Source organism: Dipodomys merriami, unplaced genomic scaffold (assembly GCF_024711535.1).
Source record: "Dipodomys merriami isolate MVZ:Mamm:240054 unplaced genomic scaffold, mDipMer1.0.p SCAF_5, whole genome shotgun sequence".
Classification (NCBI taxonomy): domain Eukaryota; kingdom Metazoa; phylum Chordata; class Mammalia; order Rodentia; family Heteromyidae; genus Dipodomys; species Dipodomys merriami.
The window spans coordinates 40986666-41000602 of NW_027206068.1; the positions used below are offsets into that span (position 1 = coordinate 40986666).

The 13937-nt window shown below is 41.2% G+C and overlaps 2 protein-coding genes across 2 annotated transcripts in view; one reads left to right on the top strand and one right to left on the bottom strand.

The window, feature by feature from the left end:
• Nucleotides 1-3893, bottom strand: part of LOC138809673 (protein lifeguard 2-like) — a 35648-nt gene extending 31755 nt beyond the window's left edge. Inside the window, exon 1 of the mRNA XM_069996481.1 lies at nt 3590-3893. Coding sequence (XP_069852582.1) covers nt 3590-3655 — 66 coding nt within the window. The 5' untranslated portion in view covers nt 3656-3893. The remainder of the gene's footprint in view (nt 1-3589) is intronic.
• On the top strand, nt 2984-13293 carry Gatad1 (GATA zinc finger domain containing 1). The gene is made up of 5 exons (XM_069996483.1): nt 2984-3405; nt 3909-4034; nt 6033-6092; nt 11665-11848; nt 12380-13293. The coding sequence occupies exons 1-5, from the start codon at nt 3160-3162 to the stop codon at nt 12568-12570; spliced, it is 807 nt and encodes a 268-aa protein (XP_069852584.1). The 5' UTR covers nt 2984-3159; the 3' UTR covers nt 12571-13293.
• Nucleotides 13294-13937: the final 644 nt, after the last annotated feature.

Genomic DNA, 13937 nt, shown 5'->3' on the forward strand with positions numbered 1-13937 from the left:
ATGGACTTCCCAGTCCCCAGAAATCAGGGATATGTATTTCTGTTCCTTATAAATCACCCAGTCTCAGGTAGTTTGCTATAGTAGCACAAATGTACTCAAAGACATTGTATCAGTATGAGATTCCTCCCCTGGCATGTCAGGAAGGTCTGGTCTGTGGCTTATAGTCTTCCTGAAGCATTCATTAGCTGAGGGAGAAGGGCACTGGGTCAATACTTTCACTGATGGAGTCTTCTTTTCTCCTACCCATTTCTCTCATTTTGGATTTGACCTTCTACTCACCTTCTCTGCTCAGTTGTCTTAGTTGTAGAGTTCTGTTAGTTACTGCTATTTGGAGAAAGCCCATTAATTGAAAACTATGTGACATGCACAGTAACTGATAATATTTTCACAGGCCTCAACCTAGGAGATATCACCCTTGCTTTCCAAGCAAGGAAATGAGCTCAGAGAGGAGAATCAGCTGTCAGTTCCTAAACCAGGTATCATCCACCACTCATTCTGCCTCTTGGAAGGGGGGAGGTTGTTTAAAGTGAAAAATGTCTTCCATTTGATATTTTCTCCTCCTTTTTATTTTTACTTTTTAGAATTAAAGTAATGCATGTATAGCTGAAAAAGATGTCAGGTAATATAAAAGACTGCAAGATTTCTTAAAATATTCCCTTTTAGCTGTGCACCAGTGGTTCGTGTCTATAATTCTAGGAACTCAAGAGACTAAATTGGAGGATCGTGGTTTAAAGCCAGCCTAGGTAGGAAAGTTTGTGAGACTCTTATCTACAATTAACCACCAGATATTCAGAAGTGGTGCTGTGGTTCAAAGTGGTATAGTGCTAGCCTTGAGCAAAAAGAACTTAGGGACAGACCTGAGTTCAAGCTCCATGACAGACCAAACAACAACAACAACATCAAATCCCCTGTGGCTACTCCTGTTGAAATCAATTGCCAAAGTTGATTAGTTCTAATAAATATATGGAACACAGAGAACTTTTAAATTTACACAAAATAATCATATTACCCTATGCACTACTTTGTAATTTTTTTCTTAATCTCTGAGGGGTTTTTTTGTATCAGTACCTAATAACCTCTAATAGTTTCTTGCTAAGTTCTAATTTGGCGGACATACCAAAAATCTGACAAGTATATTACAAGGAAGGAAAATTACAAGCCTATATCACTCTTGAACATAGATGTAAAAATCTGAAACAAAACAGTAGTAAACAAAACCATAATATACAAAAAGGATAATCCATCACAACCAAGCTTGACTGATTCCAAGTGTTGAAATATTCATTTAACATTCAGAAATAGCATTATAATCATCTGAGAGAGAGAGAGAGAGAGAGAGAGAGAGAGAGAGAGAGAGAGAGAGAGAGAGAGGAGAGAGAGAGAGAGAACCATTTGATTCTTTTTAGCTTTTTTTTTTTCAGAGTTGAGGACCTTGCCAGGTAAGTGCTCTTCCACTGAGCTAACTCTCCAACCCCCATATTCTTGATGAGCAGAGGAATAGAAGGAAATTTCCTTTACCTGATGGGGGGAATTTACAAAATTGTCACTATTATAAGTTATTATAGCGACTATACCTGGATAAAGTACATGAAGGTGGGAGTGCTATAGCTTTTGCAATAGTCACATCTGTTTCTCAGTTTAGTTACCTGAGTGTGGTTACTTTGTAATAAGCTACAAATGTATGAGTTGGATACTGCATATTATATATACACACATATGTATTATTTTTCATTTTCCTAGGTTGTAGAGAAGTTAACAAGGTTGAAAAGATATTTCTCTCTGATGATCACAGAGGGTAGAGTATGGGGAGCTAACATAACAGGACAGAACATGGAGTTGAGAGGGGATAAGGAATTGAGAAGAAGATTGCATTTTGGCCAGTCCAAGGATGATATTCTGTGGTGGAGAGGAAGGTAGTAAATTAGAGTCCAAACTTTTCAGTGAATGGGAGGAAGTAATTTGGAGCTAAAGCGCAAAAGGAGGCAAACCTTGGTAGGTAGAAAAGATACATTAGCAGGTGGAAGAGGAGGAGGAGACCCTAATAGAGAAGAAATAGAAGCTATTGTATGTCCTTTTGAATAAAGAATGATTGGTAGACAAGACAAATAGCTCGAGCTAAGGCTGCTAGGTTTAGGAATCCAAGGATCACGAAGAAGGGTATATGTAAGTCTGGGAAGAGACTCCTCTCTTTGAAAAGATCCGTTCTGACTAGTGATGTTAATAGAGGCCATTTGTCTTCTTGTAATAGCTTGGCCTAGCCCGCCATTCGTTCTGGAGTGTGATCCGAGGTCCTTTTCAGCAAGCCCTTAGGGTCAGAACTATTTACCAGCAATGCTAAACCAGTTGTTTGACTTTTCCTCTCCCATTTTCTCAGTGGTGTCTGAGCTACATACACTATAGCACCATCACCTTAAGCCCTTCTAAATGCGTGCTTTATATTTTAAGAGTTAAGAATGTTTGCATTTTAACTTGTAATATATAAACTCCCGTAGACATAGCTCACATAAACAAAACTATTGGGTGGAGAGTTTCAGACTGTAATTTTCAAGAGCATCAAGATGTCCTCAGTCAGGTTGTTACACGTAGCAAATAAAAATCACAGGACGTGAATTTCAGTCAACGATTATTAGTACGTGGGATACTCACACTAAAGAAAAATACATTCGATGTTTTTAAATCTGAAATTCATGTTTAGCAGAGCATCCTGCCTTCTACCCGGCCACTCAACTCTTCTACCGAGAAGTTTGGGAACTGCTCCCCCAGGCGATCGTCAGCTGAACTGCAGGAGGGAGGGACACTTCCTGTCAGTAAGTGGGGTGTGCGTCGGACAGGGGCGAGAGCCCCGCCCACTTCCGGAAGCCCTCTCAGGTTCCTTCCCTGATAGGACAGGCCCCGCCCCTCGCCCGCCCTTTCCTCCCCTCCAGCCCCGCCCGCGCCCCCAGGCCGGTCCTGGGCCCCGGGCGGCCGCGACCTGCCGCCCGCCTGCAGGGGGCAGTGGTTGCAGCCGGATCCCCAGCACCGGCCGACTCCGCGTCCCGCGGCCCTCGCCTTCCCCGCTCTTCCTGTCGTCTGGGTGACGGGCCCGCCTGAGGGCGGCCCGGGCAAGCGACCGCCATTCCCGTGTCGCTCCGCCCGCGGGGGCCGCCCGAGCCGGCCACCATGCCGCTGGGCCTGAAGCCCACCTGCAGCGTCTGCAAGACCACGTCGTCCTCCATGTGGAAGAAGGGCCCGCAGGGGGAGATCCTGTGCCACCACTGCACGGGCCGGGGCGGCGCGGGCGGCGGCGCGGGGCCGGCCGGCGGCGCGGGGGGCGGCAGCGGCGGCGGCGGCGGCTTGGGCGCGGCCACCTTCGCCAGCACCTCGGCCGCCCCTCCGCAGAGCAACGGGGGCGGGGGCGGCAAGCAGGTGAGGCCGGGCCCCGCCCCTGCCCCCGGGAGGACCCTGCCCCGGGGGGAGCAGCCAGGGCCTGGCCGAGTCTCCCGGGGTGGTCGCTTCTGCTGGCAACGCGACGCGTCGGGGAGGCCGCGCCGCCCGGGCATGACACCAGGCTGTTAACCAGGCCATTAGGGCATGGGAAATGACAGCATACCCAGTCTGATCCATCTTCCGCCTTGAGGAAGAACGCTGTAGGTCCTGTCCCAGATGAGTGACACATGGGTCACTTCTGCCTGAGCTGAACTTGCGCTCGGTGTCGGGCCCCGGGGTGAGCAGCCCGCGGCTCGGAGCCCCGCTCCTCCGAGCCCCGCTCCTGCAGGCGCGTCTGCCCGTGAATGTTCACATACCCTCGGATAGCCAGGCCCCTGGATCCCCGTGAGACGGCTGTGGAGGCCCCGTTCTTCGTTGCTTTCTCTACAGCGCTGTGGGGTTTTGTTGTTGTTGTTGTTGTTCTTTTTGTTTCTGTGTAACAGAGCAAACAAGAAATTCACAGGAGGTCCGCGCGTCTCAGAAACACCAAATACAAATCCGCTCCCGCTGCCGAAAAGAAAGTTTCCACTAAAGGAAAAGGGAGAAGACATATTTTTAAATTAAAAAATGTAAGATGCTTGTGGACAGCTTCTTTTACTGCAATGCATGTGTGTGTAGTGTGCCCTCGTCGCTGCCGCTGCCCCCCACCATTGAACCTGCACACTGCCACGTCGTGGGGAGCGGGGCGGACTTCCCAAAAGAATGTCTGCTGTTTATATCATTAGTAATTCTGTCTGTCTCTCTTTCTCTTCCCGTCCCCGCTCCTCATCTTTTTCCCTCGGAAAATATAAAATGTGAAGCTAAAAGAAGCACTAACTTTGAGTCCTGGTTAACAGGTTATCCTTGCAAAGGAAGAGGAGAGATTATGATTTGTGTTTTATCTGTTGGTGATCATGGGGTTTGCACGCACAGCTTCATGCTTGCTAGACAAGCACTGTGAGCCACACTTTCAGACCAAGTTCTTGATATGGGAAAGGACACTAGGAAACTTTTTTGTTCTTTAAAGATCCAAGAAAATAATACTGGGACTCATCATATTCTTATTGGTTTCCTTTAATGGTTTTTTATGCTATTATAACATCTTATTCATAATGATGAGTTTGATGAATATGAATAAAAAATTTAAATTATTATCCCTTTTTCTGTTATAAAAAAGAAACCATAGAAACAGTTATGATAGTTGACAGTACATTTTTTTACAGCTGTAGTTTTGTGAACCATTAGGAAGGAGACAATGCACAATTATTCATTAGAGATTTTTTTTTTTGATACTGGTCTTGGGCCTTAAACTCGGGGTTCCTGAGCTTTTGTGCTCCAGATTAGTACTACCACTTGAGACAGTTCCAGTTTCAGTTTCTGAGTGGTTAACTGGAGATAAGAGTCTCATCAACTTCTCTGCTTAGTTGACTTTAAACCACAGTCCTTAGATCTCAGCTTCCTGATTAGCTAAGATTGCAAACATGAGTCACCAGTGCTCCACGTTATTACAGACTTTAAACTTCAGTGTAATACTTTTCAGAATAAGGATCCTTTACATACCAGTAAAGACATTTCTTAAATTGAGCATACTCATTTATAAAGCAGAGTGGTCCTGCAATAAATATTTTTGCAGATTTCAAAATTTTTTTTATATTTTATTTTATTTGTGAACATACTGTACAGAGGGGTTACAATTACATGGGCAGGATAATGCATACATTTCTTACCAAGCATTGCAGCCTCCTCCTTTGTTTACCCTTCACATCCCTTCCCAGCCTCCCCCCTCCCCCCCTCAAATTCTTAATCAGTTTTGTTTCTAACATTAGAATTTTTTCTAATAAGATTCTATAATTTGGTTTTCTTAAGATGAAGCATTTTATTGACTAGATGAAACATGTTATTCATTTGTTTATATTTGTATCATAGGCTTTTTTTTCCTTTTCAGTACTGCAGATGATTCTCTTTAATTATTTTATTATAAATATCTACAGTATCCATCAAGGGTGATATCAAGGTAGATGGAGGAGGCCTAGGTTCTATGTTGTGGCATTGAGATGTTATTGAAATGTAAGTAGGGATTTCATGATAGTTCCTTCTAAAGGAACAGATTACTAAGAACTCACAAAGTTTCTAAAGTCTTAGTTCAGGATTGTTACAAAATTGAGAATGCCTTGTAGTTTCTATTGCTGAGAACCCTTCAGAAAGATACTTTTTCACTTTGTATTCACCTGTGCATTTTTTATTACTTCCATTCTGTCATGCTCAGGCTATTAGAAATAGTATATTTCTAATGATATCAGAGATGGTACATTGAAGAATTTTATTTTGGACACTGGACTTTATTATATAGGCTAACCTGGTCTAGAACACATGATCAACATGCCTCATTCTCCTGAGTGCTGGGAATACAGGTGTGATCATTTTACCTGGCTATAACACTATAATTTTACTGTATTTCTTGTCACCAAACAATACATTTTAGAATTTTTCAAATTATACAACTCTAATATATGGCTGGGAGGATCATAATATGCACACATAGATGCCATGATTGTTGCTAATGTTTTTGTTTGTGTTTTTTCTCACAGCCTATCAAAGCTCCTGAGTCTGTTTCCACCATCATCACTGCAGAATCAATCTTCTACAAGGTAAGCTTCTATGGAGCTTTTTTTTTTTTTTTTTTTTTTTTTTTTTTTAATCTCCCAAGCTGTTATCCCATTTGTGACTGTTGTAAAACATCTTATCAGGAGCTGAGGTGGGAGGAGAATCTACCTGTGGAAATAATGATCTGAGGGTCCTGAGTATTATTTAACACAGATGATAAGAATTGTCCTTAAAATGCTACTGTATAGTGTGGAGCCATGAAAGAGTAAGGCATCCCGTTCCCATGTGAAGGCATTAAAGGGTGAGGACAGAGGTGGACTGTGTTTGAATGTAGGTGTGGATCATGACATCTAGTAGGAAGAGCAGAGGATCACAGAGATTCTAAACTACCTGTACATAGAAGTCAGATAAATAAATGTATTAATGGGAGTTAATACCTACTAGAGGTTAGTGGTGAGAGAGTTCAAGACTTTTTGATAATGATCCCTTGGGACAAAGCCAAAGGACATGTTACTTCAGACATCTGCTACTTCAGTGAGAAAGTAGATGTAAATTTTTAAACTGTAAATCTTAGGAAGGGATTATAACAGATATAACCTACAAGTCCTTTGGGAAATAATGGATTTCTTTATGTTATTTTCATGTATGTATATAATATACTTTGAACATATCCTTTCTTCCATCACTATGTCCATTGTCCCTCTTCCCTCCTCCTAGTTCTCTTCCCTAAACAGTCCCCCTGTATATTCATTTGAATTTCATTGGTATCTCCTGTAATGTTCCCCTTTCTATCTCTAATTTTATTGATTTGAGTCTTTGCCACTTTGAGTTACTTTAGCTAAAGGGTTATCAATCTTGTTTATCTTTACAAAGAACCAACTCTTTGTTTCACTGATTTTTCCTTTTAGTCTATATTAATTCCTCTGATCAATATTATTGTTTTCTATCTAATGATTTTGGATTTGGCTTGCTCTTGTTCTTCTAAACCTTGAAGGGCATCTTTAGGTTTTTTTATTTGTTGTGTTTCTGATTTTTAATGTGAGTACTCATAGCTATAAAATTTCCTCTTAGCACGTTCACTGTATTTCAAAGATTCCTGTAAGTTGTATTTTCATTTCTATTCAATTCTAGTAATTAAAATTTTTTTTCTTCATGATTTTTCAGTGATCTACTGATCATTCAGAAATATGCTGTTCAATCTCCATGTGTTCCTATAGTTTCTCATACTCTTTCTTCTTCTTCTTTTTTTTCTTTTTGGGGGATGAGGTGGAAGTCTTTACTGGGGCTTCAACCCAGGCCTCTCTAGCTCTGTGATTTTGTGGCCATTTTCCTGGTTGATTTAGGTATTATTTCTTCCTTAAAAAAAAAAAAAAGGCTGGGAATGTGGCTTAATGGTAGAGTGCTTGCCTAGCATGCATGAAGCCCTTGGTTTGATTCCTCAGTGCCACATAAAACAGAAAGGCCAGATATGGTGCTGTGGCTCAAGTGGTAGAGTGCTAGCCTTGACACAGAGAGGCTCAGGGACAGAGCCTAGGCCCAGAGTTTAAACCCCAGGACTGGCAAAAACAACAACAGCTGGGCACTGATGGCTCACGCCTATAATTCTAGCTGCTCAGGAGGCTGAGATCTGAGGGTCTCAGTTCAAAGTCAGCCCAGGCAAGAAAGTCTTGAGACTCTTATCTCCAATAAACCACTAGAAAACTGGACATGGTACTGTGGCTCAAGCAGTAGAGCACTAGCCTTGAGCTGAAGAGCACAAGGACAGCACCCAAGCCCAGAGTTCAAGCCCCAACAACAACAACAAAACCCCAAAAAAACCAAAAATCAAAAAACCACCACCACCAACCTAACCCTTGTTCACTAAGATTTTGTTGGTTTGCTGAGTATGTTTCTTTTCTAATTCTCATGTGTTAATCTGTTCCTCTTATGACACTTATTTCTTTCTGATCTCTCATTTTTGTGACCATCTTCCTCCTCTGTGTGCAGCATTCCTTTGAGCATTATCTGCGGTTTTGGCTTAGTGGTTATGAATCCCTAGCTTATGTTTATCTTTAAGGTTTCCATTTATCTATCAACTTGGAATGACAATTTTGTTGGGTCCATTACTCCTGGTTGGCAGTTATTACTTTTACTTTGATGCTTTCATGACTTTAGGGTTTCTATGGAAAAGTCTGAGGTAATTCTGATGTTTGTAAGTAAGTTGGCATTTTTTTCCTCTGGCTTTCAGTATCTATTCTTTGTTCTATACTCTTGGCATTTTAACTATATTGTGGAATGGGGCTATTCTTTTCTGGCCATGGGTATCGGTGTTCCAAATACCCCCTATATTTATATTTCTACATTTTGCTAATATTTGAGGGTTTTTCTGCTATAGTGTGCCTTTTGTTTGCATCTTAGCTTCTTCTTCTATACCATGGATTCTTTTTTCTTTTTTCCTCTTGTTTCAGATCCTGGGCTTAAACTTTGGGTCTGAGCACTGTCCCTGAGTTTTCTTTGCTTAAGGCTAGTGTTCTACCACTTGAGCCACAGCACCACTTCTTCTAGCTCTTTGGTGGTTAATTAGAGATGAGAGCTAGCCCAGGCTGGCTTCAAAGTATTATCTTTAGATCTCAGCCTCCTGAGTAACCAGGATTACATGTATAAGCCCCCAGCAGCCAACTTTACAACATGGATTCTATGTTTAGTCTATTAATCATGTTCCAGATGTTCAAGGTTTTCCCATGTTTGTTTATCTCTTTTTCTGTATATCTAACTTTCTTGTCCAGGTCTTGCATTGATTTCCTTACTTCATTTATCTGCTTGCTTCTTCTTTTAGATCACTGAGCACTTTTAAAAGTAAATTTTGCGCTAGGAATTTCATTTCCTCTGGTATTTGGAGAGTGCTGCTTGCTCTAATCCACCACCTTGGCTTCTCTTAGCAGTTTCATTGTCCAAGATCTCAGTGACCTGTGGGCAGTGGCAATGTGAAAATGTGAAGTTGGAAATTCTAGAAATAATTTATCCATTTTAAATATTGTCATAACCATTCTCTTATTGCTACTAATCACTTACTTTACCTAAATTATAAACTATCATAAATATACATGCACACAAAGAAAACAATATACAGAACGTGGTAGTGACCAAGGTTTCAGGTATGTAGTGAGGGTCTTGGAGCCTGTCACTCACAAATAAGGGGGACTATTGTATACAGCACATGCTTATGAATACCTGCTGTGTGCCAGGCATGGCTTGCCATTGAATTCTTTCACTAAGACATTGTCTTTGCATTCCACAGTATCGTATATTTGGGATTAATATTCATCATGTAATTTGAGTGCTTGTAATAAGCAATATAATATATAACTTGGACATGATTATACATGTAGACAATCATAAACACAAACTATCTGATAAATAGCTTAGAGCTTTAGAATGGTATCTGGGAGAAAGGACCCACTGCTGATGGATATGAACTATAAGGAATAGACTGTGGTGGCCTGTGCTGACTACTCGTCCATCATGATCCAGATGCTACAGCTACTTCAGACACATGGATAAGAGACTCTGAGGACACACTTGGCCTATTAGCTATTCATGTTACAGTACAGATACTGGAAATATTTCTTCAGAATCATTTTTATGATTGAAGTATACAACCCAGCAAAGCCGTCTCATACTGATTCTGCAGGGTGTCTGTGGAGACCTGGACCTACCTAAGGAATTGCTGAATATTGGAATTATTTATGTCCACTATTATGGATTTTCAGATGTCATATTGTTTTCAGCTTAAGACCCAGGAAATGGATAAATAGAATCATAGGGAGAATTTAATATGAGACTTGTACAGATTATTTAGTTGGATAGGAAATGAATAGGACAAAAATCCTTAAGTATGAGAAATGCCAGTAATCACACTGTGGGAAGATATAAAACTGAATAGGAAGCAGAAGAGACTGGCAGTCTTGAGTCAGGAAAATGTTTGGCAAATTGAGAGTAACAAATCTTGATAGTGGTTATAATAAAAAAAATTTTGGTCATTTCATTTCACATGAACTTATGGTATCTATTTTCTTTAGCTGGGTGGTTGGAAGAGGCGTGTATAGAGTATACGCCCGACAAGTAAGCACTGGGAAGACCTATGAGCTGGTGTTGGAACGCAGGCTGCACTCTGCCTTATGTGGCTTTCAGTACATCCCATAAACTTTGTATAGGATAATGAAGCTAGGTAAGAAAAGTGGGATAGCATGGAGCACAGAGGAATTTTAGGCAGTCAGTGAAACTTTTCTATGATGCCATTATGATGAATCTATGTTATTCTACATTTGCTGAAACCCACAGAATATACACCACCAAGCTTATACCCTAAGGTAAACTATGGGCTTTCAGTCAGTGTTTTGTCAGTGTAGATTCATCAGTTGTGACCACGCTAGTAGTATCATTGATGATGGAGGAGGACACACATGTGTTGGGGAGGGGCATTTTGCTATAAACCAAAATGACTCGTGAGAAGTGAAGTCAAGATTTTTTTAAAATTAGAGACATTATTGTCCTAACACAAAATAAAAGAAGTTACATGAACAAATGTTCATGTTCTGGGTACAAGCTATCATATGTGCATGAAAATCTGCACATTTCATTTAAAAATGAAACAAGGGCAGGGAATGTGGCTTCGTGTTAGAGTGCTTGCCTAGCATACATGAGGCCCTGGGTTCAGTTCCTTAGTACCACATAACCAAAAATTTAATAAAATTACTTTTAAAAAATAAAAATGAGGGGGGCTGGGAATGTGGCTCAGTTGGTAGAGTGCTTGCCTTGCATGCATGAGGCCCTGGGTTCGATTCCTCAGCACCACATACACAGAAAAGGCCAGAAGTGGGGCTGAGGCTCAAGCTCAGAGAGGCTCAAGGACAGTGTCTAGCTCCTGAGTTTTCAAGCCCCAGGACCAGGGAAAAAAAATAAAAATAAAAATAAAAATGAGGGGGCCGGGAAGGTGGCTCAGTGGTAGAGTCTTGCCTCGCATGCATGAGGCTTTGGGTTCAATTCTTCAGCACTACATAAGCAGAAAAAGCTGGAAGTAGCACCATGGCTCAAGTGGTACAGCACTAGCCTTGAGCTGAAGAGCTCAGGGACAGTGCCCAGGCCCAGAGTTCAGGCCCCACAACTGACAAAATAATAATAATAATAATAAAATAAATAAATAAATAAATAAAGTAAATTAATTAAAAATAAAACATAAAAATGAAACAAGCATCTGGGAACTAGTGGTTTACATCTGTAATCCCAGCTACTCAGAAGGCTGAGATCTGAAGGTCACCATTTGAAGCCAAACCAGGCAGGAAAGTCCATGAGACTCTTTATCTCCAAATAACCAGCAAAAGCCAGAAGTGGAGCTGTGGCTCAAGTGGCAGAGTGCTAGCCTTGAGCAAAAAAGGAAAAGGTCAGGCCTTGAGTTTAAGTCCCAGGTCTGGCACAAAAGAAAAAGGGAAAAGGAAAGAAAAGAGAGAAGTACAAACATAAACATTAATACCCTAGACCTTATATTGACTACTTTGAAAACTGCTATGTGATTAAAGTAGCTACATTCATAGCTGTGTTGTTGTATTTTTATTTTAAATATGGTATTGTTTCCCGCAGGGAGTATATTACCAAATTGGTGATGTTGTTTCTGTGATTGATGAACAAGATGGAAAGCTCTACTATGCTCAGATCAGGGGTTTTATCCAGGACCAGTACTGTGAGAAGAGCGCAGCACTGACCTGGCTCCTTCCCACTCTGTCTAGCCCCACAGATCAGTTTGATCCTGCGTCTTATATCATAGGTGAGTTTAATAACTGGTGTAACTTCTTGGACTTAGTTAACTCTTAGATATACGTAAAAGAATACATTCATCTGCTTGGCCCCTCTTCTCTCCTCCCTTCCCCTCCCCTTCCCGGGGCTCCTCTTCTACCATTTCTGACCCTAAAATTCTGCAGTGTCTCCCTAGAGGAAGCAGTCCAGCACAGAGAGCAGAGCATGGGCTCTGCAGACAAACTACTGAGTCCACAGCTCTGCCCCTTATCAGCTGTAAGACTTGTCAAGATCAGTATTCACCTCACTGTGCTCATATGCAAAATGGGAATCATAGCTGCCTAGTTGGGGTTTTTGTGAGGATTCATGACACATATACATATATTATGTAGAACAGTGCAAGCACAAGCTGTTTAAGTGTTCAATATTTTCAGACCCATTTCTCAGTTGAGTCAAATATGTATATATATGTATATACACACCTATGTATATATACATATATATACATCTACATATATATTATTCAAAATTGATTCTAACCTCTCCATTGACTGTCTTGCAGGGCCAGAGGAAGACCTGCCGAGGAAGATGGAATACTTGGAATTTGTTTGTCATGCACCTTCTGAGTATTTCAAGTCAAGGTCATCACCATTTCCCACTGTCCCCACCAGACCAGAGAAGGGCTACATATGGACTCATGTTGGACCTACTCCTGCAATAACAATTAAGGAGACAGTTGCCAACCACTTGTAGTTACAACTAAAACTGAGGCTGGAAGCTCAGTAATATATCCCTTACCCAGCATGCATAAGACCCTGGGTTCAAAACAAACAAAAAAACTCAAAACTGTATTTTTCATTTTCTTATATTTATACAACTGTGAAAAATACCAGACACTTCCTTCATGAATTTTTTTTTTGGGGGGTTGGTCGTGGGCTTCAATGTGGGGCCCTAGGTGCTGCCTCTGAGCTCTTTTTGCTCGAGGCTTGTGCTCTGCCGCTTTGAGCCACAGCGCCACTGCCAGTTTTCTAGTGGTTAATTGGAGATAAGAGTCTCATGGACTTTCCTGCCTGGCCTGGCTTTGAACCATGATCCTCAGCTACTGAGTAGCTAGGATTACAGGCATGAGCCACCAGCGCCCAGCCCATGAAATTCTTCTATGGGAAAATAACTAAAAAGTGTGTTCCCAATTACCTAGTAATCGTTAACATTCTACCTGTGGCTTAGAAAATTATAAGGGATAGAGAAGAATGGAATGTATTTGAAGGTGAATGTAAGCATTCTGTATGTGTATCTTCCCAGGCCAAGGTTGCAATTTCTGAGAGACCATTAGGAGTAGGCTCCATTTGTTTTTCTTCATAATTTATTTCTGGAAACTCATAAAATCGATTGTATTTTTATATAACCACAAAATATTAAGTTTTGGATTTCTGATCAAAGGTTTAATCAAATAAAGTATAGCTATGACCAACAATACTTATCAAAGTCATAGTTTTTTTTTCTTTCTCACTATTAAATGTCATGACAAGTTTCTGGCTGCTGTAACCCTAAGGGAAACAACTGGATGATTTTATTAGCCCAGGACTTAAAAAGAATCTTTATCTGATTCTTCTGTAGGAAACAGGCATTCAGACCTATCAGTTGTCTTCAGTAGAGTTGCTCCTGATTGTTCTTACTTCCCTCTGTGAGATGGGCTTCATCTAGGCCATCCATCTACAGTGCAGACACATCCCTACAGAGCACAAGGGAAACCTGGACATTTCTAGTGCAAGTTTTCCCACTGCCATTTCAGTAGCAACTGACAAACATGAAAGTAACTGGTAGGTCATTAGCTTTGACAGCTAAAAATGTCCACCCCAAAGTAAAACCACATACCATAGATTCCTAATAACATGCTGGGAAAGGGAAGCCAAGTACTGCAAGTGCAGTTTGGGTAGGAAGGGAGAGGGCAAGGCCTTTTCTGACTTAGCCAGCAGATTTCAACCCCAAGAGAAGTTGAGAATCTGATGGGATCATGATTGGTACTGTAACATCACTAACATTGAGCCTTTCTCTGCACAATTACACAGTTCTGTAAATTGGAAAGAGGCAATGATAGATCTTTGTTCAATTTTATCTCT